This window comes from Moschus berezovskii, chromosome 12 (assembly GCF_049115385.1).
Source record: "Moschus berezovskii isolate FMDL1 chromosome 12, NW_MosBer_1.0, whole genome shotgun sequence".
In the NCBI taxonomy this organism is placed as follows: domain Eukaryota; kingdom Metazoa; phylum Chordata; class Mammalia; order Artiodactyla; family Moschidae; genus Moschus; species Moschus berezovskii.
The window spans coordinates 93,446,906-93,465,207 of record NC_142471.1 but is presented as its reverse complement, the minus strand read 5'-3'; the positions used below and the strand labels follow the sequence as shown (position 1 = coordinate 93,465,207).

Sequence of the window (18,302 nt, the reverse complement as noted above, 5' to 3'; positions counted from 1 at the left end):
GGTGGCGATAGTCGTAAAGAACCCACCCGCCAGTGCAGGAGGTGTAAGAGATGCGATTTGATCCCTGGGTTGGAAAGATCCCCTGGAGGAGGGAATGGCAGCCCACTCCAGTCTTCTTGCCTGGGAAATCCCACGGACAAAGGAGCTTGGCAGGCTACAGTCCATGGGTCGCAAAGAGTCAAACACGATTGAACAACTTGGCACAGCACGGCAACTTGGGTGGATGCTTTCCATTCTGGCATAAATTTGCTATCAACTGTATGTAACCCCAATATAAGCGTGGGTCCCCTTTCCCTCGGGGTCCACAGTCAACACAGTGAGTAGCTGCAGACCATTGGAAAGCATCCCCTTCGAATTTATAGAGCTGTTTACTTGCTCAGTCGTGTCCAATTCTGCAACCCCATGGACTACAGCTCTCCAGGTTCCTGTGTCCATGGGATTCTCCAGGCAAGAATACTGGAGTAGGTTGCTGTTTCACTCTTCCAGGGGATCTTCCTATGTTAGTCTTCAAAGATACGGAGCTTTGTGCCGAGAAGAAGTGGGCAACTCAGTCCTGCCTTGTTCTAGACACTGAGACCCGGAGTGCTGAGTACAAGTAGTATCTACATCAGTACTTAAACAATTAGAACAATTTTCCCAGGGTATGTGTGTCCTGGGAAGACCATAACTGTCAGGGTTGTTAGTGTTGTCGCTTAGTTGTGTCTGACTTTTTGCTACCCCGTGAACTATAGCCTGCCAGGCTCTTCTGTCCATGGAATTCTCCAGGCAGAATACTGGAGTGGGTTGCCATTCCCTTCTCCAGGGGATCCTCCCGACCCAGGGATTGAACCCAGGTCCCCTGCATGGCAGGCAGATTCTTTACCATCTAAGCCAGTAGGGAAGCTATAAGTGTTGTCAGAGACGTTTGTAAATTGGATTCCAGAAATTGAAATTTTCCTGTCCTGCTCTAGCAATGACTTAAAGGATGAGGAATTCATTTGCTGTCTGAATAATGGGGTATTTTCCTGGAATACCCTTTTAACACTTGTTAAAATTACACTGACATATGTGACAAACTGTGGTTGGAGTTCATACTGAATTCCTTACTTTGGGTTTTTTGGTGGAAATGGTGATTTCTCTGTAGGAGCAAACTGACAGGTACACCCCTGACTTGCTTAGACTTACTTGCATGTTAGGATATGAATCAATGGACAGTGTAATCGATTCCCCTTTGAGTTCACTTTCAAATGATGTTCTCCATGTTGAGATTTGTAATTTGTATTCCTCATTCTTGACATTTTGTGGATGTCTTTTTGAATTTTTTTAGGGAGTGTCCCTGCGTTCCAGGCGTCCTGCTAAAACTTCTATAGAGGAGCAAAGACCTGAGGTTCTTATAGCAGCAGAAAAGGTGAAAATAAAGAGAAGTGAAAAGAAGCCCGTGCAGCCCTCCCAGGAGAGCCCTGAAGATGGAACCAAGAAGCCTGCCTCTGGGGGCAAAGTTGAAGAGAGGAGGACACGCTCGAGACCTAGGAGGCAGAACCAGACGCCTTTGCCTGAGGCTACAGAGGAGAAGGCGAGGGAGGGCAGGGTGGCAAAGAAGCAGGAAGAGAAAGAAGGGACAGGCCAAACAGACCCCGAGGGTTCGAGACCCAGAAAGGTTAGCGTCCGCCCTCCAGGAAACCCTTCGGAGAGTGCATCCGACCAGAGAGCGACCCGGAGTGCCAGGAGATGTACCCACAGTCTTCAAAAGGCTAGTGATCTCTTTTTTTAAGCACAGAGACTATCTCAGTAGAGTTTTTACTCCATGTTGCAAAAGCAGACACAGCACATGGAATAATACGCTGCCATCTCCCAGTTTAAAGACCAGCATGAGAAGCAGGAATCTAAACCATATTCTGTGGCTCAAGATTCAGGTGGATGTGGCTTGGGGCTTCCGCTTTGAATAGTAAATTCACATGATGAAGTCTTCTTTCAGGGGGTTTATCCCGTTAGTACTTTCTGAGTGCTCACTGCACACCCTGTACTGGGATTCCAGGTACTGCCTTCAGTGTGTGTTTAGAGACGGAACAAAACTTCCAGAAAGGGGACGCTTGATTTCAAGGTGTGCCCTCGGAAAGCTGGGACACAGAGCGGGTGGGATGTCTGTCTACACCAGTCCTGTGAACAGTTCCCATTCAGGAGGCAGCCTGGTGTGCTTTCTCCCTTCCCAAACACGCAGCCCAAGTGTGGTCTCTGCTCACACTCAGACCACACTGAGTGATGTCCCCTTCGGACACACCAGTTGTTTAGAAGCTCCAAAAGGCTTCAGCCTGATTACAGATTTGAATTCACTTTTTCTGAGTGCTATTTATAAAAATTAGTGAAAAACGTACGTGGAAATTGTTCTTTTCTTTTTTATGATGTATTTATAACTTAAAAATAGCTTACCAACCTCTCAAGAGTCAATATTTAACTTTAGAGATTTACATGGTAAAAAGAGTTTAAGGCAGCTTTTACAGTCTCTATTTTAAAGCTCATTTCCAATCTCAAGACTAGTTTTCTGGAACTAAAGGCCTGCATCACACCCTGTAAGGATTTGGGATTTTGCAGAGTAGAGTTGGTTACACAAACTGTTCTTTCAAATGACTTAAGAGATATTTTTCTTCCCAAACAGGAAAGTGACAATGTGTGTGTCAAGAAAATAAGAACCAGAAGTCATCGAGACCCTGAAGATATATAGCTAAGAAGTTTAAAAGGAGGGGGGAAAGGTTATGAATTGAGTGATAAATTGTAGTACAATATTTGCCATAAGTTTTAAAGTGAATTCTGTAAATAATGCTGTTGGGGGTGGGGTGGGGTGGGGTGGGGTGGGGGTTTAAGGGAAGAAGGCTTAGAATTTTCTAACTCAAGAGTTTATTCAAAAGCCCCCACATGGAGATTATGAAGGAGATGGCTGAGCCTCCTAAACTAGTAAATTTTAAACTTGAGTAGGGGGGTCGGGTGGGTGGAGGAGTTCGCCAAGATGTGGCCTTCATCTGGGCGAAATGAAGCCCTGAGGTTTGGGGCTGCGGCGGTGTCGCCGCGCTGCTGTAAATGCTTCTGTGTGTGTCTGTCCTCCGTATGCGCGCGTCCTCCATGCTACTGTGAAAGGCAGGGGCTTCTCCAGCAGCCGGCAGGGACGCAGGAACGAATGGGCAGAGGATGGGGAAAATGAAAGAGCGTGTCCGCCTCCGGCCGGGGGAGGCCGCGGGTCCAGGCCCTCGGGCAGCCGGTCATCCGCACGGGCCGGGCCTCTGCTTGCTGCCCTGGCCTCGGAGCTCGAGTCGCGCGATTCGAGGCTGGTCTGTGCCGCCGCCGCAGGGTGGGGTGGTGCTTTGTTGAAGGCCCGCCAGCTTGCCGTTTTCACGGGAAGCGTCTCCGTCTGAGCCAGGGCTGCCGCTGTCATCCGAGCGAGGGCGGCTGGCCGCGCCCCGGACTCCGCGCCGTGAGCCCCTGTGCGCGCCCTCTGCTCCCGCCTGTGCTGCTCTGCCCACCTTGTCGGCCTGAGCTGCGCCTTCACCCGGTGGGAAGCGCCCCAGGCCCGGACGGCCGCGCTCCTCCGGCGTCAGGGCCACCGTCTCGCTGCCGGTCCGCAGTCCTGCGCTGCTCCGCGTCCCCGGGTCAGACGTGCGCGCCCCTCCGGCCCACCGTGCGCAGGCCTCCCCGGCCGCCTGCCCTCCCCGGCGCAGGCGGGGCTCGTGAGCTGCCGCCCGCCTCCCGGACTCTTGTGTCCGCCCCTGCCCCGTCTGGCGTGGCGCGAGGCCCACGCACAATAAATGCTTTTCAACAAATGGTGAATCCACGCACGTCTGTCTGAGTCGTAGGTATTTGTTTTTGCTCTTTGGCTGCGTTATTAATAGTTTTAGACGGAGTTGTCTCACGTCGGGGGTGGTCGTCAAGTGGGACTGGAAAGAAAGTGGGATTCCGGCGAGCAGAAGCCAAGGTATTTTAGAAAGTGTAGCCTCCTCAGGAAAGGCCTTCTGAACGTGTGAGTCATCTGTGTCACTTAGGCAAGGTTCAAGGAAACATAAAAGGGGAATTTTCTATGATTAAGCTGTTCTGCCAACACTTCAGATTTAGCAATAATAAGAACCTCACATATAGAAAAATTTCAATTAGCTGTGTTCCTGGGGAATGGGGCAAAAATTAATTAAAAAGCTATTAGGGTTCATTTCTAACCCCAAATCTCACTGAAATATATCAGCGTATTTTCTCGCCTTCTTCAGCAGAGTATTTCAAGAGCATAAGAAGGGTGGTTTTATTTTATATGGTTGTAGACGCTGAATTAGAGGTCATTCAAATGTGTTTTAAAAAATGCCCATCCACAGGACACATCCTTTATTTAGCATTTTTTGGGGGAGGAAGCATCAGATAGAAATATTAACCGTTACTAGTTCAGTTCAGTCGCTCAGTCGTGTCCGACTCTGCAACCCCATGAATCACAGCACGCCAGGCCTCCCTGTCCATCACCAACTCCCGGAGTTCACTCAAACTCATGTCCATCGAGTCGGTGGTGCCATCCAGCCATCTCATTCTCTGTCGTCCCCGTCTCCTCCCACCCCCAATCCCTCCCAGCATCAGACTCTTTTTCCAGTGAGTCAACTCATCACATAAGGTGGCCAAAGTATTGGAGTTTCAGCTTTAGCATCAGTCCTTCCAATGAACACCCAGGATTGATCTCCAGAATGGACCGGTTGGATCTCCTTGCAGTCCAAGGGACTCTCAAGAGTCTTCTCCAGCAGCACAGTTCAAAGGCATCAGTTCTTCGGCGATCAGCTTTCTTCACTATTTAGCAAGGCTAATTGTGTGCTTGAGAACGGGGTACAAGAAATAATCTACTCGCTGTGTGATTTGGTTCTGAGCCTCAGATTCCAAGGAAGTAGCATCCCTCTGATGGAAAGCCCTCATTACATGGAAGCTACTTTTACTTTATCTCCAAGTTTTCCATGACATGAATTTTTTGCTTTAATTTTCTACCAGCCATCTCGCCTTCCTTAGTTAAGACTCTACATGTAGTATTCTCGCATGCACACATGAACACGTACACACATATACACCTGTTCATTCACACACATGCATGTCGTGCACACCTACATGTACAGACGCACACACTCACATACCTATGCATGGGCGCACAGCATCGCACATGCACACATGAACACGTACACACATATACACCTGTTCATTCACACACATGCATGTCGTGCACACACCTACATGTACAGACGCACACACTCATTCACATACCTATGCATGGGCGCACAGCATCGCACATGCACACATGAACACGTACACACATATACACCTGTTCATTCACACACATGCATGTCGTGCACACACCTACATGTACAGACGCACACATTCACATACCTATGCATGGGTGCACAGCATCGCACATGCACACATGAACACGTACACACATATACACCTGTTCATTCACACACATGCATGTCGTGCACACACCTACATGTACAGACGCACACACTCATTCACATACCTATGCATGGGCGCACAGCATCGCACATGCACACATGAACACGTACACACATATACACCTGTTCATTCACACACATGCATGTCGTGCACACACCTACATGTACAGACGCACACACTCACATACCTATGCATGGGCGCACAGCATCGCACATGCACACATGAACACGTACACACATATACACCTGTTCATTCACACACATGCATGTCGTGCACACACCTACATGTACAGACGCACACACACTCACATACCTATGCATGGGCGCACAGCATCGCACATGCACACGCTCATACACACATGTATATTCACATGCACACATGTACACACAGGCACATGTTCACTCACACACATGTACATACACACACAGATACATACCCATTCATTCAAACACATTCATGCTCACACACACATGCTCTCTTCCCCATTCCCTGCTTCCCTTCAGCCCTGAGCTCAGTGCCAGTGAGACTCCCTCCAAGAAGCCTCTTTCACCCCTACCCTGGTTTCCCGGGCCAAGCTGGCCCCCTGTTTCATGGCCCAGAGTCATGCTGTACTTCCTGGTGGAATAGGGCACAGTGGAAACTAGGTGCCCCCCTCTAGGACGAAGCTTTGTCCATCCAGGGTCAGACCACAGACAAGTCTCCACACCCTGATGATCAGGTGCAGGAAGTATCTGAGATGAAATGATGTTAAAACTCAGAATTCATATTAAAGGGAGGAAGGGGGAAAAAAAACACCAAACGGAGACAGTGAGTGGCATAAAGGGGTGGGGCAGAGGGCCGGCTCCAAGCCTCCTGCCTCATTTCCACAACCGCCACAGCCAGACAGAAACCCCCCAGCCAGGAGGCCTGCTGGGTCCTGCAGGAACAGCCCTGGTATTTGGGGGAGGGGACTCCCCACCACTCAGGCCTTGTCCTACTCGTCTGGACTCCAGGGGAGTCACGTGGGGACTCCAGGACAGGGATTTGGTCCAGGCTGCAGAATCAGCAAATGACCATGCTTGTTTCCCAGAGGTTGGCCGCCCTGACGCAACCAGATTCTGGGCGTGAACTTGCGGGCAAGGAGCCTGTGGTGGGTTGGCTATAACGTGAATGACAAAGGGTCAGTACCCATGTTTTAAACAGAATTACTATAAATGAATTTGGAGAAGGGAACGGCAACCCACTCCAGCATTCTTGCCTGGAGAATCCCATGGACAGAGGAGCCTGGCAGGGTACAGTCCACGGGGTCACAAAGAGTTGGACATGACCGAGTGACTAACACAAAATAAATGAGTAAGACAAAGTCAAATGACTCAATTAGGAAGATGGATGAAAAATACAAATTGGTGATTCAGAGATGAAATACAAATAAATGTGAAAAGATGCTCAACCCAGTAGAAGTTAGGGAAATGCAAATTGATAGGAGGCATTTTTTTTTTTTTCGCCTCTCAGCTTGACAAGAGCTCAAAGGCTTGCCATTATCCATGGTTAGTGATGGCGAGGGAAACAAGGACCATCCACACTGTAGATGGTCTTCAATTACCGAAAAAGCCACAGAGCCTGCTAAAAGTCACGCCCCTAACCTGCACCATCCAATCCCAGCCAGGCGCTGACCTCCCCTGGCCATCGGCTCACCTGCTGGCCTGGCCTGAAGTCTGTTACCACGGGGCGCATTGGTGTGTTTCTATATGACAACAGGCTCCTCTGAGGCAGACCTGGGGTTTGCTCCCTCTCAGCCTCTCACACCCTCCTGAGTCTGCACCCCACCAGGTGGTCAAGTCTGTTGGTCCCTGGTTGACTGGGGGTGCTGGTCCCTGTCCTCATGGACCCTCCTCCAAACCTCCTCCGTGCCCCTCTCCCCGCTGTCACCTGCCTCAGGCTGCGTCTGCACCTTCCATTCTCCTGCTCTCATACTTCAAGGGAAGGGCCCCCACCACACCAAGAGCAGAAGTGAGGCCCCCCCTTATTTAACAGACATGCAGACAGACAGACCCATATGTGCGTGCTCAGTCGTGTCCAACTCTGCAACCCCATGGACTGCAGCCTGCCAGGCTCATCTGTGCACAGAATTCTCCAGGCAAGGATACTGGAGTGGGTTGCCATTTCCTTCTCCAGGGAATCTACCCAACCCAGGGGTCGAACCCGCTTCTCATGTCTCCTGCAGTGGCAGGTGGGTTCTTTTACCACCAGCACCATCCACCTGGGGAGCCCACAGACCCATAAGGCAAACCCAATAGCTAGAGGGTCCATAGGAGCAAACAGCATTCATTGCAGGTGATTTTTTTTCAGGTGAAGGGGAATAAAGGTTTTCAGATGATCCATTTTAACAAATATAACAAAGCTTATAAAATTTATTAAATAAATGCAACAAATGATAAGCATATGCTTCAATTTCCACATTAGGCCCAGAATATCTGAAAGAGGAAGCTGGTGTGTGACTTAGGGAAGGTGTGAAACTGAAAAAGGGTGATCCAAGGTCCCCAGACACAGATGTGGAAAGGAAGTCCTAATAGGAGTCGAGGTTTTGGAGGAGAAGCAGTGTTGGAAAGGCTTTCTGATCCCACCTGGCAGTGGACTTGCAGCATTCAGTCACCTTCATTGTATATTCTGAGAACCACTGTTCAGAGCATCTGTTTGGACTCAGGAGGGTCACCCTCTGTAAGGCGGTTATAACCCAGGCTTCACGAACCACTCAGGGCTTCTGAAGACCCGTACATTGGCCATCACATCCACACGTCTGTGCCACGTCTGAGTTACAGTTTACAAGTCCTAAAATTATCTACATAAATCTATGCTTACCTCCTAGTGAATGTCTTGAAGGATTTAAGAAAGAGACGCAGGCTGGAAGTCAAAGTAAAGATTTATCCTTGCAACAGAATGTTTTGGATCTTGCAATTTGCATATACAAATTCAGCAACATTCACTGGCATTGGAATCAGAGCAAGATCAAATGATAAATGGAATAAAACAAAAAAAAATGATAGTTGAAACCAGAATACATACATATATTATAAAGATTGCACATAAATTAAACACAACTTAGTTAAACACAACAGAAATATCAGTAATCATACATTTTTTTTTAAATACATGCTTTTTTTAAAAAGCATGTCTCCAAATGCTGAAACAGAGGCATCAGGCTCATTTTAAAAAGTTTTAAAAAACACATAAAAATACCTTTTAAAACACGGGCACGCATTCTTCATTCGTAGAGCAAATGGAGAGAGACAGTTAAAGAGTCACACAGTGACCAATAAAGCAAGGAGACCAGAATGGTCGTCTTCCAATCGCTATTTGGCATTTGAATGCAACCGCATGCAACAGAGAAAAAACATCAAAGGAAAAATGACTACCAGCATGGCACCGTTTAGTTATGTACAACGGACTTTCTTTGACCCAAGGGGAGGAGGTGCCAACTTTCAGGGCAAGACACAGGATGCGGAGTCCTGCAGTGCCCACCGAGGCTGGAATCAGAGCTGCGGGGTGGTGGCAGGGGCCCGGAGACTGACAACTGAGCCCGCCGGGGAGGCAAGTGTTGCCGTGATTGTGGAGGGAGCAGGGTGCTGCACCCAAGGGCCAGTGGCCTTTGCTGTGTTCTCAGAACCACCAGGGTGGAACCTCAGCAGATGCGGGTGTTGCCCAAGGGGCAGAAGACACACACAAACGGGGTGCTTTCCCGAGGGCACCCCTGAAAAGGTCTACCTCAATCCCAAGACACGCGATGTTAGCCCGACCACAAAAGGGCCTGCAGATGCTCAGGAAAGGCTCCTGAAGCTGCACCCTCATCCAGGCCCTTGGGAGCTATGATCCCTGTGTTGCCATCACTGCAAACAACAGCTCTGTTTCTCAGCTTCGGTGCTCAGTGTTCTCTCTTCCCCTTTAGTCAAAGAAGGACGTCAGGCTTGGGACTTTAACAATGAAAACAAATGGGGCCACCTGGTACATCTCACAAAGCTCCCTCCGTGTTCCTCTTTGACCTGAAAACATCATCAGAGAGCCCAGAAGGGAGAGGGCGGCTGTCGGCTGTGTGAGGAGCCCAGGGCTGCCGCTGGTGGCGTGGCAGCACTCACAAAGTTGTGCTTTTGCTGTCCAGCTGGGCGCCTCTGACCTTTAGGTGGGGCGTGGAGGAGCAGAAGAATCTTGATTACCTGTGGGCCTGTTATTAGGCCATCACCTACCCTGGGTTGTACTTGTGCAATTAGTTACCAGTGGAAATATCAAATTAGGTCTTTAAATTCATATCTCTTTTAGAAAGAAAAAAAAATGTACCCCAAAATGCATGTTAAATAATTTCAGAAAGGTAGACCAGATGTCTTTTTTAACATTGTGCTCTTCTGCTTAGGCATCTGATGGCCATAGACAGGTCACTGTCATTAAATTAAACCTTTCCATGTTCATCCTCTTCTTTTTTTTGTCCCACAAGCCAATCCTGTCTGGCAATGAGATCATTATTATCTAGTGTCAGAAGTCTCAATAGGAACCATTCAAAAATAAGTTAGTCTTTAGAGTAAGTATTTCTCTTTCTTTCCTTTTATTAAGTATTAAGGAGTGGGACTTAAAAAAAACTGTATAAATCTAGATATTAAGATTTTTTTTCTTACAGTCTTAACTTTTACAAGAGATTTTTAAAAATACCAAAATGCTTCTTGTCAGAAAGTTTAAAGCATAATTGCTTGTGGTTGCCTGATTGTTTCCCCCGGGCAGGAGCTCCTGGCTTCTCTGTGCATGTCAGATGTGCTATCTGACCTTTTGGAATGGGAAATGATTTTTTATTGTGCCTCGAGGTATAGCTCAAGACTTGCAGGGCAGAATGGTGGGGTGCGAGTGGGGGCAGAGGAGTGAGAAGGGCAGTGGGTGTGACTCTCAGAGGGTCATCTGCGTCAACCACCCAGACAGATGGACAGCAAGCAGCGCCAGGGCAGGGAAGCTCTGAGAGCTGGTCTGCTGGCCCAAGGCCACAGGGCCACTGGACTACTGGCCTGCATATCTCTTTTGTCTTGACAAGAACGGCACAACACGGTCTTGAATAAATGCATTTTTCAGGATCACTGCACAGCCACCGGTTACTCCAGTGTGCTTTAGGCCTGGACTCAGGTTGTAAAGTCTTCTTTGACCTTGAAAAGGTAAAGGTAAACCACACAGACTGAAAGTAAGGACTACAACACTCCTGTTTATACGGCATCTTCACGAACAGCTTGCCTCCAAACAACTGCCGCCGCGCAGTGCTGTGAAACCAATATCAGGACGTGTTCCACTAATTTCTGAGTCCTCAACTGTTTCCTAATGAAGTTGCGGTTAGTACCTTGCATAAATAAACACACTTGGCATATTAAGATTTTTAGAGGCGCTGACTGTGAAGTTAAATGATATGAATCTAATGAAAAATTAAAATATTTTTTACTGATATTAGCAGAAACATATTTTATGGGATATTATTTGACCTTAATACATTATTCCAGTTTGTAAAGGGCGTATTTAAGATTTAATAACTTTACAGCAGGTGGCCTTTAAAGCATAACAAAATATATACAAAGAAATTAGGAAGGATATTAATGTCAACTATGAAATAAATTAACATGATTTTTACAAAATATACTGACCATTAAATTAAAAAATATTTAAGGCAGGAATTTTCATTTGAAATTAGCATAATCAGAAAATATATCAATAAAATCTTGTACCACTTTGTAGCAGAATTCATACTGTTCCTGAAAAAGAAAACCAAGAACATATTAAAATAATATTAAAGATATATTTAATTAATTTAATTAGAGGAAACCTAAAGACATAAAAAGTCTGACCAGTTATTAAAATACTGTATATCCTGATGCATATAAACTTCTGTTACATAATTTAGTTTTTAGGCACATGTTTCCAAATCTATTTTTCTACATAGAAAATGTCAATGTTTCAACTCAGTGTATTTTGGACTCACTCTCTGAGAGATCTCTTGTTTTCATATTTAAACTAAAAAGCATTACTTCGGAACGAAAAAATAATAGCAAACCTAATATCAAATTTCATAATGCAATGAAAATAATCTATAAAAGTTAAATAAGATGGAAATCTAGATGATTTTTAAGCCTAAATTTACACTACCAAAGGGCATTGCTTTATATCAACTTTACTAAAATTTAAAAGCATGACGCCTTGCACCCATGGGTGCGTGCATGCTCAGTTGTGTCCGATTCTTTGTGAACACACGGACTGCAGCCTGTCAAGCTCCTCTGTCCACAGTATTTTCCAGGCAAGAATACTGGAGTGGGTCACCACTTCTTACTCCAGGGGATCTTCCTGACCCAAGGATTGAACCCCCATCTCTTGTGTCTCCTACACTGGCAGCAGATTCTTTGCCACTGGGCCGCCTGGGAAGGCCCCGCTGCACATCGGTGTGAGGCTCTTAATAGCACACTTGGACATCGCCTGACTTCTGACCTTCCAGGCGCTCTTTGAGGTTGCGAGACTAGAGCCAGGTGATGGGCTAATGGGGGACCAGTGAGCAAGGCGTGTGACGCCACCAGTAACGAGCCCTGAGGGGAAGAAATGAGCACCCGCTGGTGCTCCAGTAGGTGAGCCTTGGAGCTTCCAGTGCAGGGGGTGCGTGTTCAGTCCCTGGTTGGGGAACTAAGATCCCACGTGCTGGGCAGTGCGGCCAAAGCGGGGAGAAACAAGAAATGAGAGATGGGGGAAATGGCAGCGCCTGGACTCTCCTGGCGCGCCTGCCATGGATCTAGAAGAGCCATACGCATGACGTAACAGACGTGCGCTGGGCCCCAGTGGTCTGAGGGGCAGCAGATGGCAGCCGCCCTTGCAGACCCTGCTCACTTTCTGGCCCAGTGAATATGGGAGCTCGGGAAGCAGGGGGCCCAAGGGAGGCTCCTAGCCCCCTCCTATTCTTTCCCAGAACCTTGGGTTCAGACTCTTACCTAAATTCACATTGAACAAGAATCTACCAGCCTTTGGGTTGGAAGAGGCCAAACACTGGCCTGTCTAGCCCTTCTGGGGTCTCGGTCCAGCCAGCAAAGGACAGAGCTGCGCTTTCCAGGGAAAGAAAGACGGAGCCAAAAGCTGCTGTCCTGTGGCTGCAGGGGCGTTGGGAGAGTCAGGAGTCACTACAGGGTCCTCCCCTCCAGCTAAGATTCCCACCCAGTCACCCAGCCCTTGGAAGGAAAGAGTGCCCGCGTCAGGACTGAGTGAGCACAGAGAACCAGTGGGCTGTGCCAGGGGCCCGGGAGGGCAAGTCCTGAAATGAGAAGCCTCAGGGAAAACTCCAGTACGTTGGCCACCTGATGCCAAGAGCTGACTCACTGGAGAAGACCCTGATGCTGGGAAAGATGGAAGGTGGGAGGAGGAGGGGACGACAGAGCATGAGATGGTTGGATGGCCTCACCGACTTGATGGACGTGAGTTTGAATGACTCTGGGAGTCGGTGATGGACAGGGAGGCCTGGCGCGCTGCAGTCCATGGGCTTGTAAAGAGTCAGACACAACTGAGCGACTGAACTGAACTGGAAATGAACTGGGGAAAATAAATATGTCCCTGGAGAAGGGCATGGCAATCTGCCCCAGTGTTCTTGTCTGGAGGATCCCATGGACACAGGAGCCTGGAGGGGCTACAGTCCATGGGGGTCTCAAAGAGTTGGACATGACAAACACTTTCACTTGTCTTGGGAGAAGCAACGGGTTATAACAGTCTTGAAAACTGAACTTGCTATTGCAGGACAATCACCAAATTTGGTAGGGAGGTATGTCTTCTGAAAATGAGAACGGGTGGGTTTTCACCACGGAATGAAGGAAAACCTATGGGCAACTGTGCTCTGCATGGATTCCTTAAGCCCCCTGGGTGGCATCTGGAGGCTGAGTGACCCAGGCAAGGACAAGCATCCACGTGATCCGTGGGAGGCAGAAGATAACAAGAATCAGGACTGCAAAGGTCACAGCCGCTTGTGAACTACGTCTGTAAATGTAGACTGAAATTGCAGGAACAGTTCGCTGATGCAGCTGGGGCTCTGTCCAACGGGTCTTATCATCCAAAGCCAGAGCAGTGCCCCTCCTCACGTGTCTGCCCAGGGGAAAGACCCCACCCCGATGCAAGGGGGGAAGGGAATCTGTGAAGCTTGACTGTATGCCATCTGGGACTTTCAGCTCTCTGTCCTGGAAACATAACCTCCCTCCTTCCTTCCCGGTGGACTTGAACTCCTTCAGTGCAACATACATTGAATGCAACATGAGACAGTTCTCAACTCCTCTGGAAGCCGTTTCTTACCAGGGTTTGCACCATGTGTGGCCTCTGAAGTCGTAAACTCTTCACAGCTTGGAATACGTCTAAAAGCCCCTCAGCCTTAACCCGTTCCAGAATGTTGCTGAGTGCTATGAAAGTCCCCGTCCGCCCAGCTCCAGCACTGCAGAGAGAACATGAGGTGAGACAGCGAAACTCGCCCGCGGGCATGAGAAACCCACAGCCTCCACCGGGCCCTGCACGCCAGTGCTGGAATGACCAGAGCCTGGCTCTTTAACGACCATTTTATATGTAGCTTGACTCTGGACTGGGAGTCAGCAAATACAGAAGTCCTCAAGAAGGTGCCTAAATGTAACATGAGTCAGATCAGAACCAGTGACGAGTTTTCAAGCTGGTGGACCCATTTCCCTTCCTCCTTGTGGAGGGACTCTCAGAGGATGGCCCCTACACTGGCAGCAGCTACATCACCTGGAAACTTCTTAGGAGCAAAACCCTTCCAGGTTCAGGCATAGAGAGCCGCGATCCTGGCCCAGACTCCCCGTGTGTGCAGGGATCACCTTCCGAGATGGGAGGTGTACAGGTGGATGGAAGGGTTGCTTGGACAAAGGACAGCCCCTGGCAGAAAGGGTCAGATAACTGACCCTTCCCGGCAGTGAATGCCTGCATCTCCTCTCCTTAACAGGATCATTCGGATAAACCCTGAAGGAGCAGACCCTCTTGGGCAAGAGAGCGCACGCCTAACAGAGGCAGGCTTGGCTGGCCTCTTCCACGGAACCCTTGGTGGACGCGGGGTTCCCACGGGGGCCCTGAGTCCCGACTGTGGGTTTCGCTCACCTTTGTTGGCATCCCTGGTGCCCGACACCCATAATGTTCCGTCTAGGTTTGCGGAGGCAGAACAAGAAGGAACTCAGTTCTCATTTATTCTAAAGGACATCTACGAAGGCACCAGGGACTGAAAACCTAGGTGTGTGCACCCCCTGCTGGCCATGCCCAAAGGGTGCATCTCTGGGTCCAAGGTCAGGAAGAGAGGCTAGACCAATCATGAGGGCTAAGTGGGTAGGGGTGAATGGCGGTCAGAAAAATGGGAGCCACATGTAGACAGAGGCACAGAAGTGCAGCCTTAGAAGCAAATCAGACCCCACCCCAAGATTAGACATCCCAAGCTTCCGCACATCAACCCCACCCCGAGATCAGACACCCCAAGCTCCCGCAGGAAGAGTTTTGCAAGGGTCGTCAAGGTCTCTGCCAGCAGGGGCGGCCTGGCCCAGAAGGAAGGAGAGCTGGCAAGTCTCCATAGGATTCACCCTCTGCCTCATAAAGCTGTTTATCAAGGTTCTTGCTGGGGCGGGGGGTGTCCTGCTGTGTCCAGGTGCCCCCCGGTGGGTCCCTCTGCTCATGGTGGGGGGTGGGGGGCTTAGGAGACAGGCTGAGTGGTGTCAGGATGGGCTGCGGCTGTGGACCCTCTGTTATGGACCCCGGCCTGGATATCCCTGAGTAGTTCAAGAAAAGCTTCCTGCTGTGCTGGGTGGGCATGCCCACCAGAGCCCCGCCGTTCTTTCAAAACAAAGATAACTCAAGTTCAGGGTCTGTCAGCTGTGCTTGGAAATGTGTCTCTTTTTTTTGCGACTTAAAAAGCACAAAGGAATGTGTCTGAGTCGCTTCCTGACTCCTTCTCACCAAATGCTTCTGCAAGTCTAGGATGATATTTATGCATTTGTGTTAAGTCTGGGAGCAGGGGAAGGTGCAGAAGACAGTCCAGGGAGGTGCTGCTGAGGGGAGAAGTGGACGGAGCGTGTGGTTCACGCTGGGCCCATCGGGAGGGGGTGCCCCGGCCCAGGGCTTCTCGCCTGCAGTGCACGGTGATGGGGTGGTTGCCGGTCTGCTGCTGCTGCTTCTGCACGGCCGCGATGAGGTCGATCATGCCTTTGCCCTCGGCTGGGATCCCAATCTCGGGCCAGCCGTGGAAGTGGAACTGCCGCACCACCCGCGTCTGCTCCTCCGGCCGGGCCAGGGGCTGCGGGGCAGAAAGAGTGTCTCAGGGCTGTGCGGTCACAGCCACCCAGCCGCCCTCCCAACCCCGCCCGGCGGGGATTCAGGCCACAGTCTGGAGCAGCCCGCAGAGTTCTCATCTGGCTGGCCTCCCAGATGCTGGCTGCTCATAGGCTGTGGTCACCTGAAAGCAGAAGGCCAGCTCTGCTTCCTTCTAGGTGGGGGTCATGACAGTCAAAGGATGCTCGCCAGAGCCCCCAGGGCCTGCCAGACCCTGTTATGGGATCCTGGGCAGATTTGCTTGAGATGACAAGAATCATCCCTGTTTTGTAAACGCCAGGACCCACTTCCCTGATAGCTCAGTTAAGAATCCTCCTGCAATGCAGGAGACACCAATTCGATTCCTGGGTTGGGAAGATCCCCTGGAGAAAGGATAGCTACCCACTCCAGTATTCTTGGACTTCCCTTGTGCTTCAGCTGATAAAGAATCCATCTGCAATGGGAGAGACCTGGACTCGATCCCTGGATTGGGAAGATCCCCTGGAGAAGGGCATAGGCTACCCACTCCAGTATTCTGGCCTGGAGAATTCCACGGAATGTATAGTCATGGGGTCACAAACAGTTGGACGACTGGATGACTTTGACTTTCAGGACCCACAGTGTCTCTTCAAGGCTGGGTGATGAGCAGTTTCCAAGTCCAGGGACCCTGGGTCTTTCTGTGACCCGCGTGGAGGAGACCAAGTCTTTGGGCAAAGCTGGGTTTCTCTGTACTGACCGTCTTGAGCTCAGAATCAGATCCCATAGGTGGGTCATTTTACCCATGGTTGACACACAGGGAGAGTTTCCAAGACCCGGCTGGTGGGGGGTGTGGGGAGGCTCTGAGAAGGGGTCTGGCAGAGAAGCCCGGGAGGCCGCTGGGGCACCACCCATTCATTCCTCCCGCTCTCTGACCCGCGGTTGTTTCTCCCAGGGACTGGGCAGCGGTAGGACAGCTCTTGGAGTCGGCTACTTGGTCCCACCATCCCTGGGCTCCAGCAAGGAGCTGCGGGACGATCATGGAGGTAAAATCTTACGGGAGACCAGCCACTCGGTAACGCGGCTGCTGACTGCCCACACTGACCCCTGGCACGAACGTGGGGATCTGGGAAAGCCTGAGGGACAGGACCTTCTGGCACAAAGAGAGAGCCCACACGACGGCCGCAGGGGTTCTGCCCACAAGAGACCAAAGGTCTCAGCAACAATACCTGATGGAAGGTGACCAGGAAGTCTCGTATACTGATGGCTTCAGAAAGGGCATCGCTTTTTATCTCGATCGTTATTTCTCCGTGAGTCACTGAGCCCTCTGTTGGCCAATACTGGTAGCATTTATCCTGGGGGATAAAATAAAAACGTTTTAAGTCTAGTAATAAAGAATTTGCTGCCAGCAATTTTAACAATAGGATGCAGACGTGCTGTCAAACCATTTAATGTCTTTCATCTGAATAGGAAAATAACACATGAACATAAATATGAAGGCTACTAGTGCCTGCTGACCAAGGGAACAAAGCAGACAGTCCAGGAACAGACATGCATGTGTCTGCAGAACAGATACAGAACAGAAATGACATGACACAGAGGAGGGGCCAGTCAGTAACTGGAGCTGGAAAATCAGCTCTCTGTTTGGGAAAAGTGAACTGGATCCCTAACTCACCTGCCTGGCTCAGCTACCTAGGCTGATATGAATGCCCCAGCCCCTCCTGGAGTTGGGCAGGGTACAACCTGCACGACTGTGTATGGTAGACTTGAAGTTTAATAAAAACAAACCAAGACACAGGGTAAGACTTGAAGTCAAAAATAAAACTGTGAACGCCTTAGAAAAAATATCTTTTCATTTTGGGGTACAGATTTACCAAACAAGAACCCCAAAGAGCTAACCAACCATGACAAAGAAGATGTCAACATCAGATTATACTAAAATTAACCCTATGCTGTTAATTTTGTTGTTGCTTAGTCGCTAAGTTGTATCTGACTCTTTTTGCGACCCCATGGACTGTAGCCCACCAGGCTCCTGTGTCCATACAATTTTTCAGGCAAGAACACTGGAGTGGGATGCCATTTCCTCCTCCAGGGGAATCTTCCCCACCCAGGGATCAAACCAGCATCTTCTGCATTTGCAGGTGGATTCTTTACCACTGAGCCACTTGGGGAACTCCAACAAACACTGAGAGAGTAAAAAGACAGGCCATCAGCTGAGACGAGATACTGGCAATACATAAAAGCAGCAAGGAGTCAGTACCAAGAATACACAAAGAAAGCCTCTAAATCAAGAAGAAAAGTGCAAACAGCCCACAGGAAAAATGAGTGAAAGGCATGAACGGGCACTTTGCACAAGAGGAGACATGTCATCATCTTAAATATACAAAGTGATGCCTGACCTCAGAGGGATCCGAGAGATGCAGATCAAGGCCACAGAGAGATGATATTTATACCCATTTAATTAACAAAAATGAGGCTAGGGATGCAGATGAATGACGTTCGTTCAGGGTCTGCTTTGAAAACCGTAACTACTTTGGAATGTCATCGGGAGCTGCTCTGTGAATTCAAACGTTCGCATACACTCCAATGTG

The 18,302-nt window shown here is 49.4% G+C and overlaps 2 protein-coding genes across 12 annotated transcripts in view; one reads left to right on the top strand and one right to left on the bottom strand.

Annotated features, from left to right (window-relative positions):
* Positions 1 to 2,761, top strand: part of MKI67 (marker of proliferation Ki-67) — a 29,740-nt gene extending 26,979 nt beyond the window's left edge. For all 4 annotated transcript variants that reach the window (XM_088842429.1, XM_088842430.1, XM_055424393.2 and 1 more), the window contains 2 exons: positions 1,307 to 1,729; positions 2,633 to 2,761. In XM_088842429.1, coding sequence (XP_088698555.1) covers positions 1,307 to 1,729; positions 2,633 to 2,698 — 489 coding nt within the window. In that variant the 3' untranslated portion in view covers positions 2,699 to 2,761. The remainder of the gene's footprint in view (positions 1 to 1,306; positions 1,730 to 2,632) is intronic.
* An 8,088-nt stretch (positions 2,762 to 10,849) lies between these two features.
* The window catches only part of PTPRE (protein tyrosine phosphatase receptor type E), a 182,467-nt gene continuing 175,014 nt past the window's right edge, over positions 10,850 to 18,302 (bottom strand). For all 8 annotated transcript variants that reach the window (XM_055424395.2, XM_055424397.2, XM_055424401.2 and 5 more), the window contains 4 exons: positions 16,941 to 17,066; positions 15,555 to 15,721; positions 13,735 to 13,870; positions 10,850 to 11,177 (listed from right to left, as the gene is read on the bottom strand). In XM_055424395.2, coding sequence (XP_055280370.1) covers positions 11,103 to 11,177; positions 13,735 to 13,870; positions 15,555 to 15,721; positions 16,941 to 17,066 — 504 coding nt within the window. In that variant the 3' untranslated portion in view covers positions 10,850 to 11,102. The remainder of the gene's footprint in view (positions 11,178 to 13,734; positions 13,871 to 15,554; positions 15,722 to 16,940; positions 17,067 to 18,302) is intronic.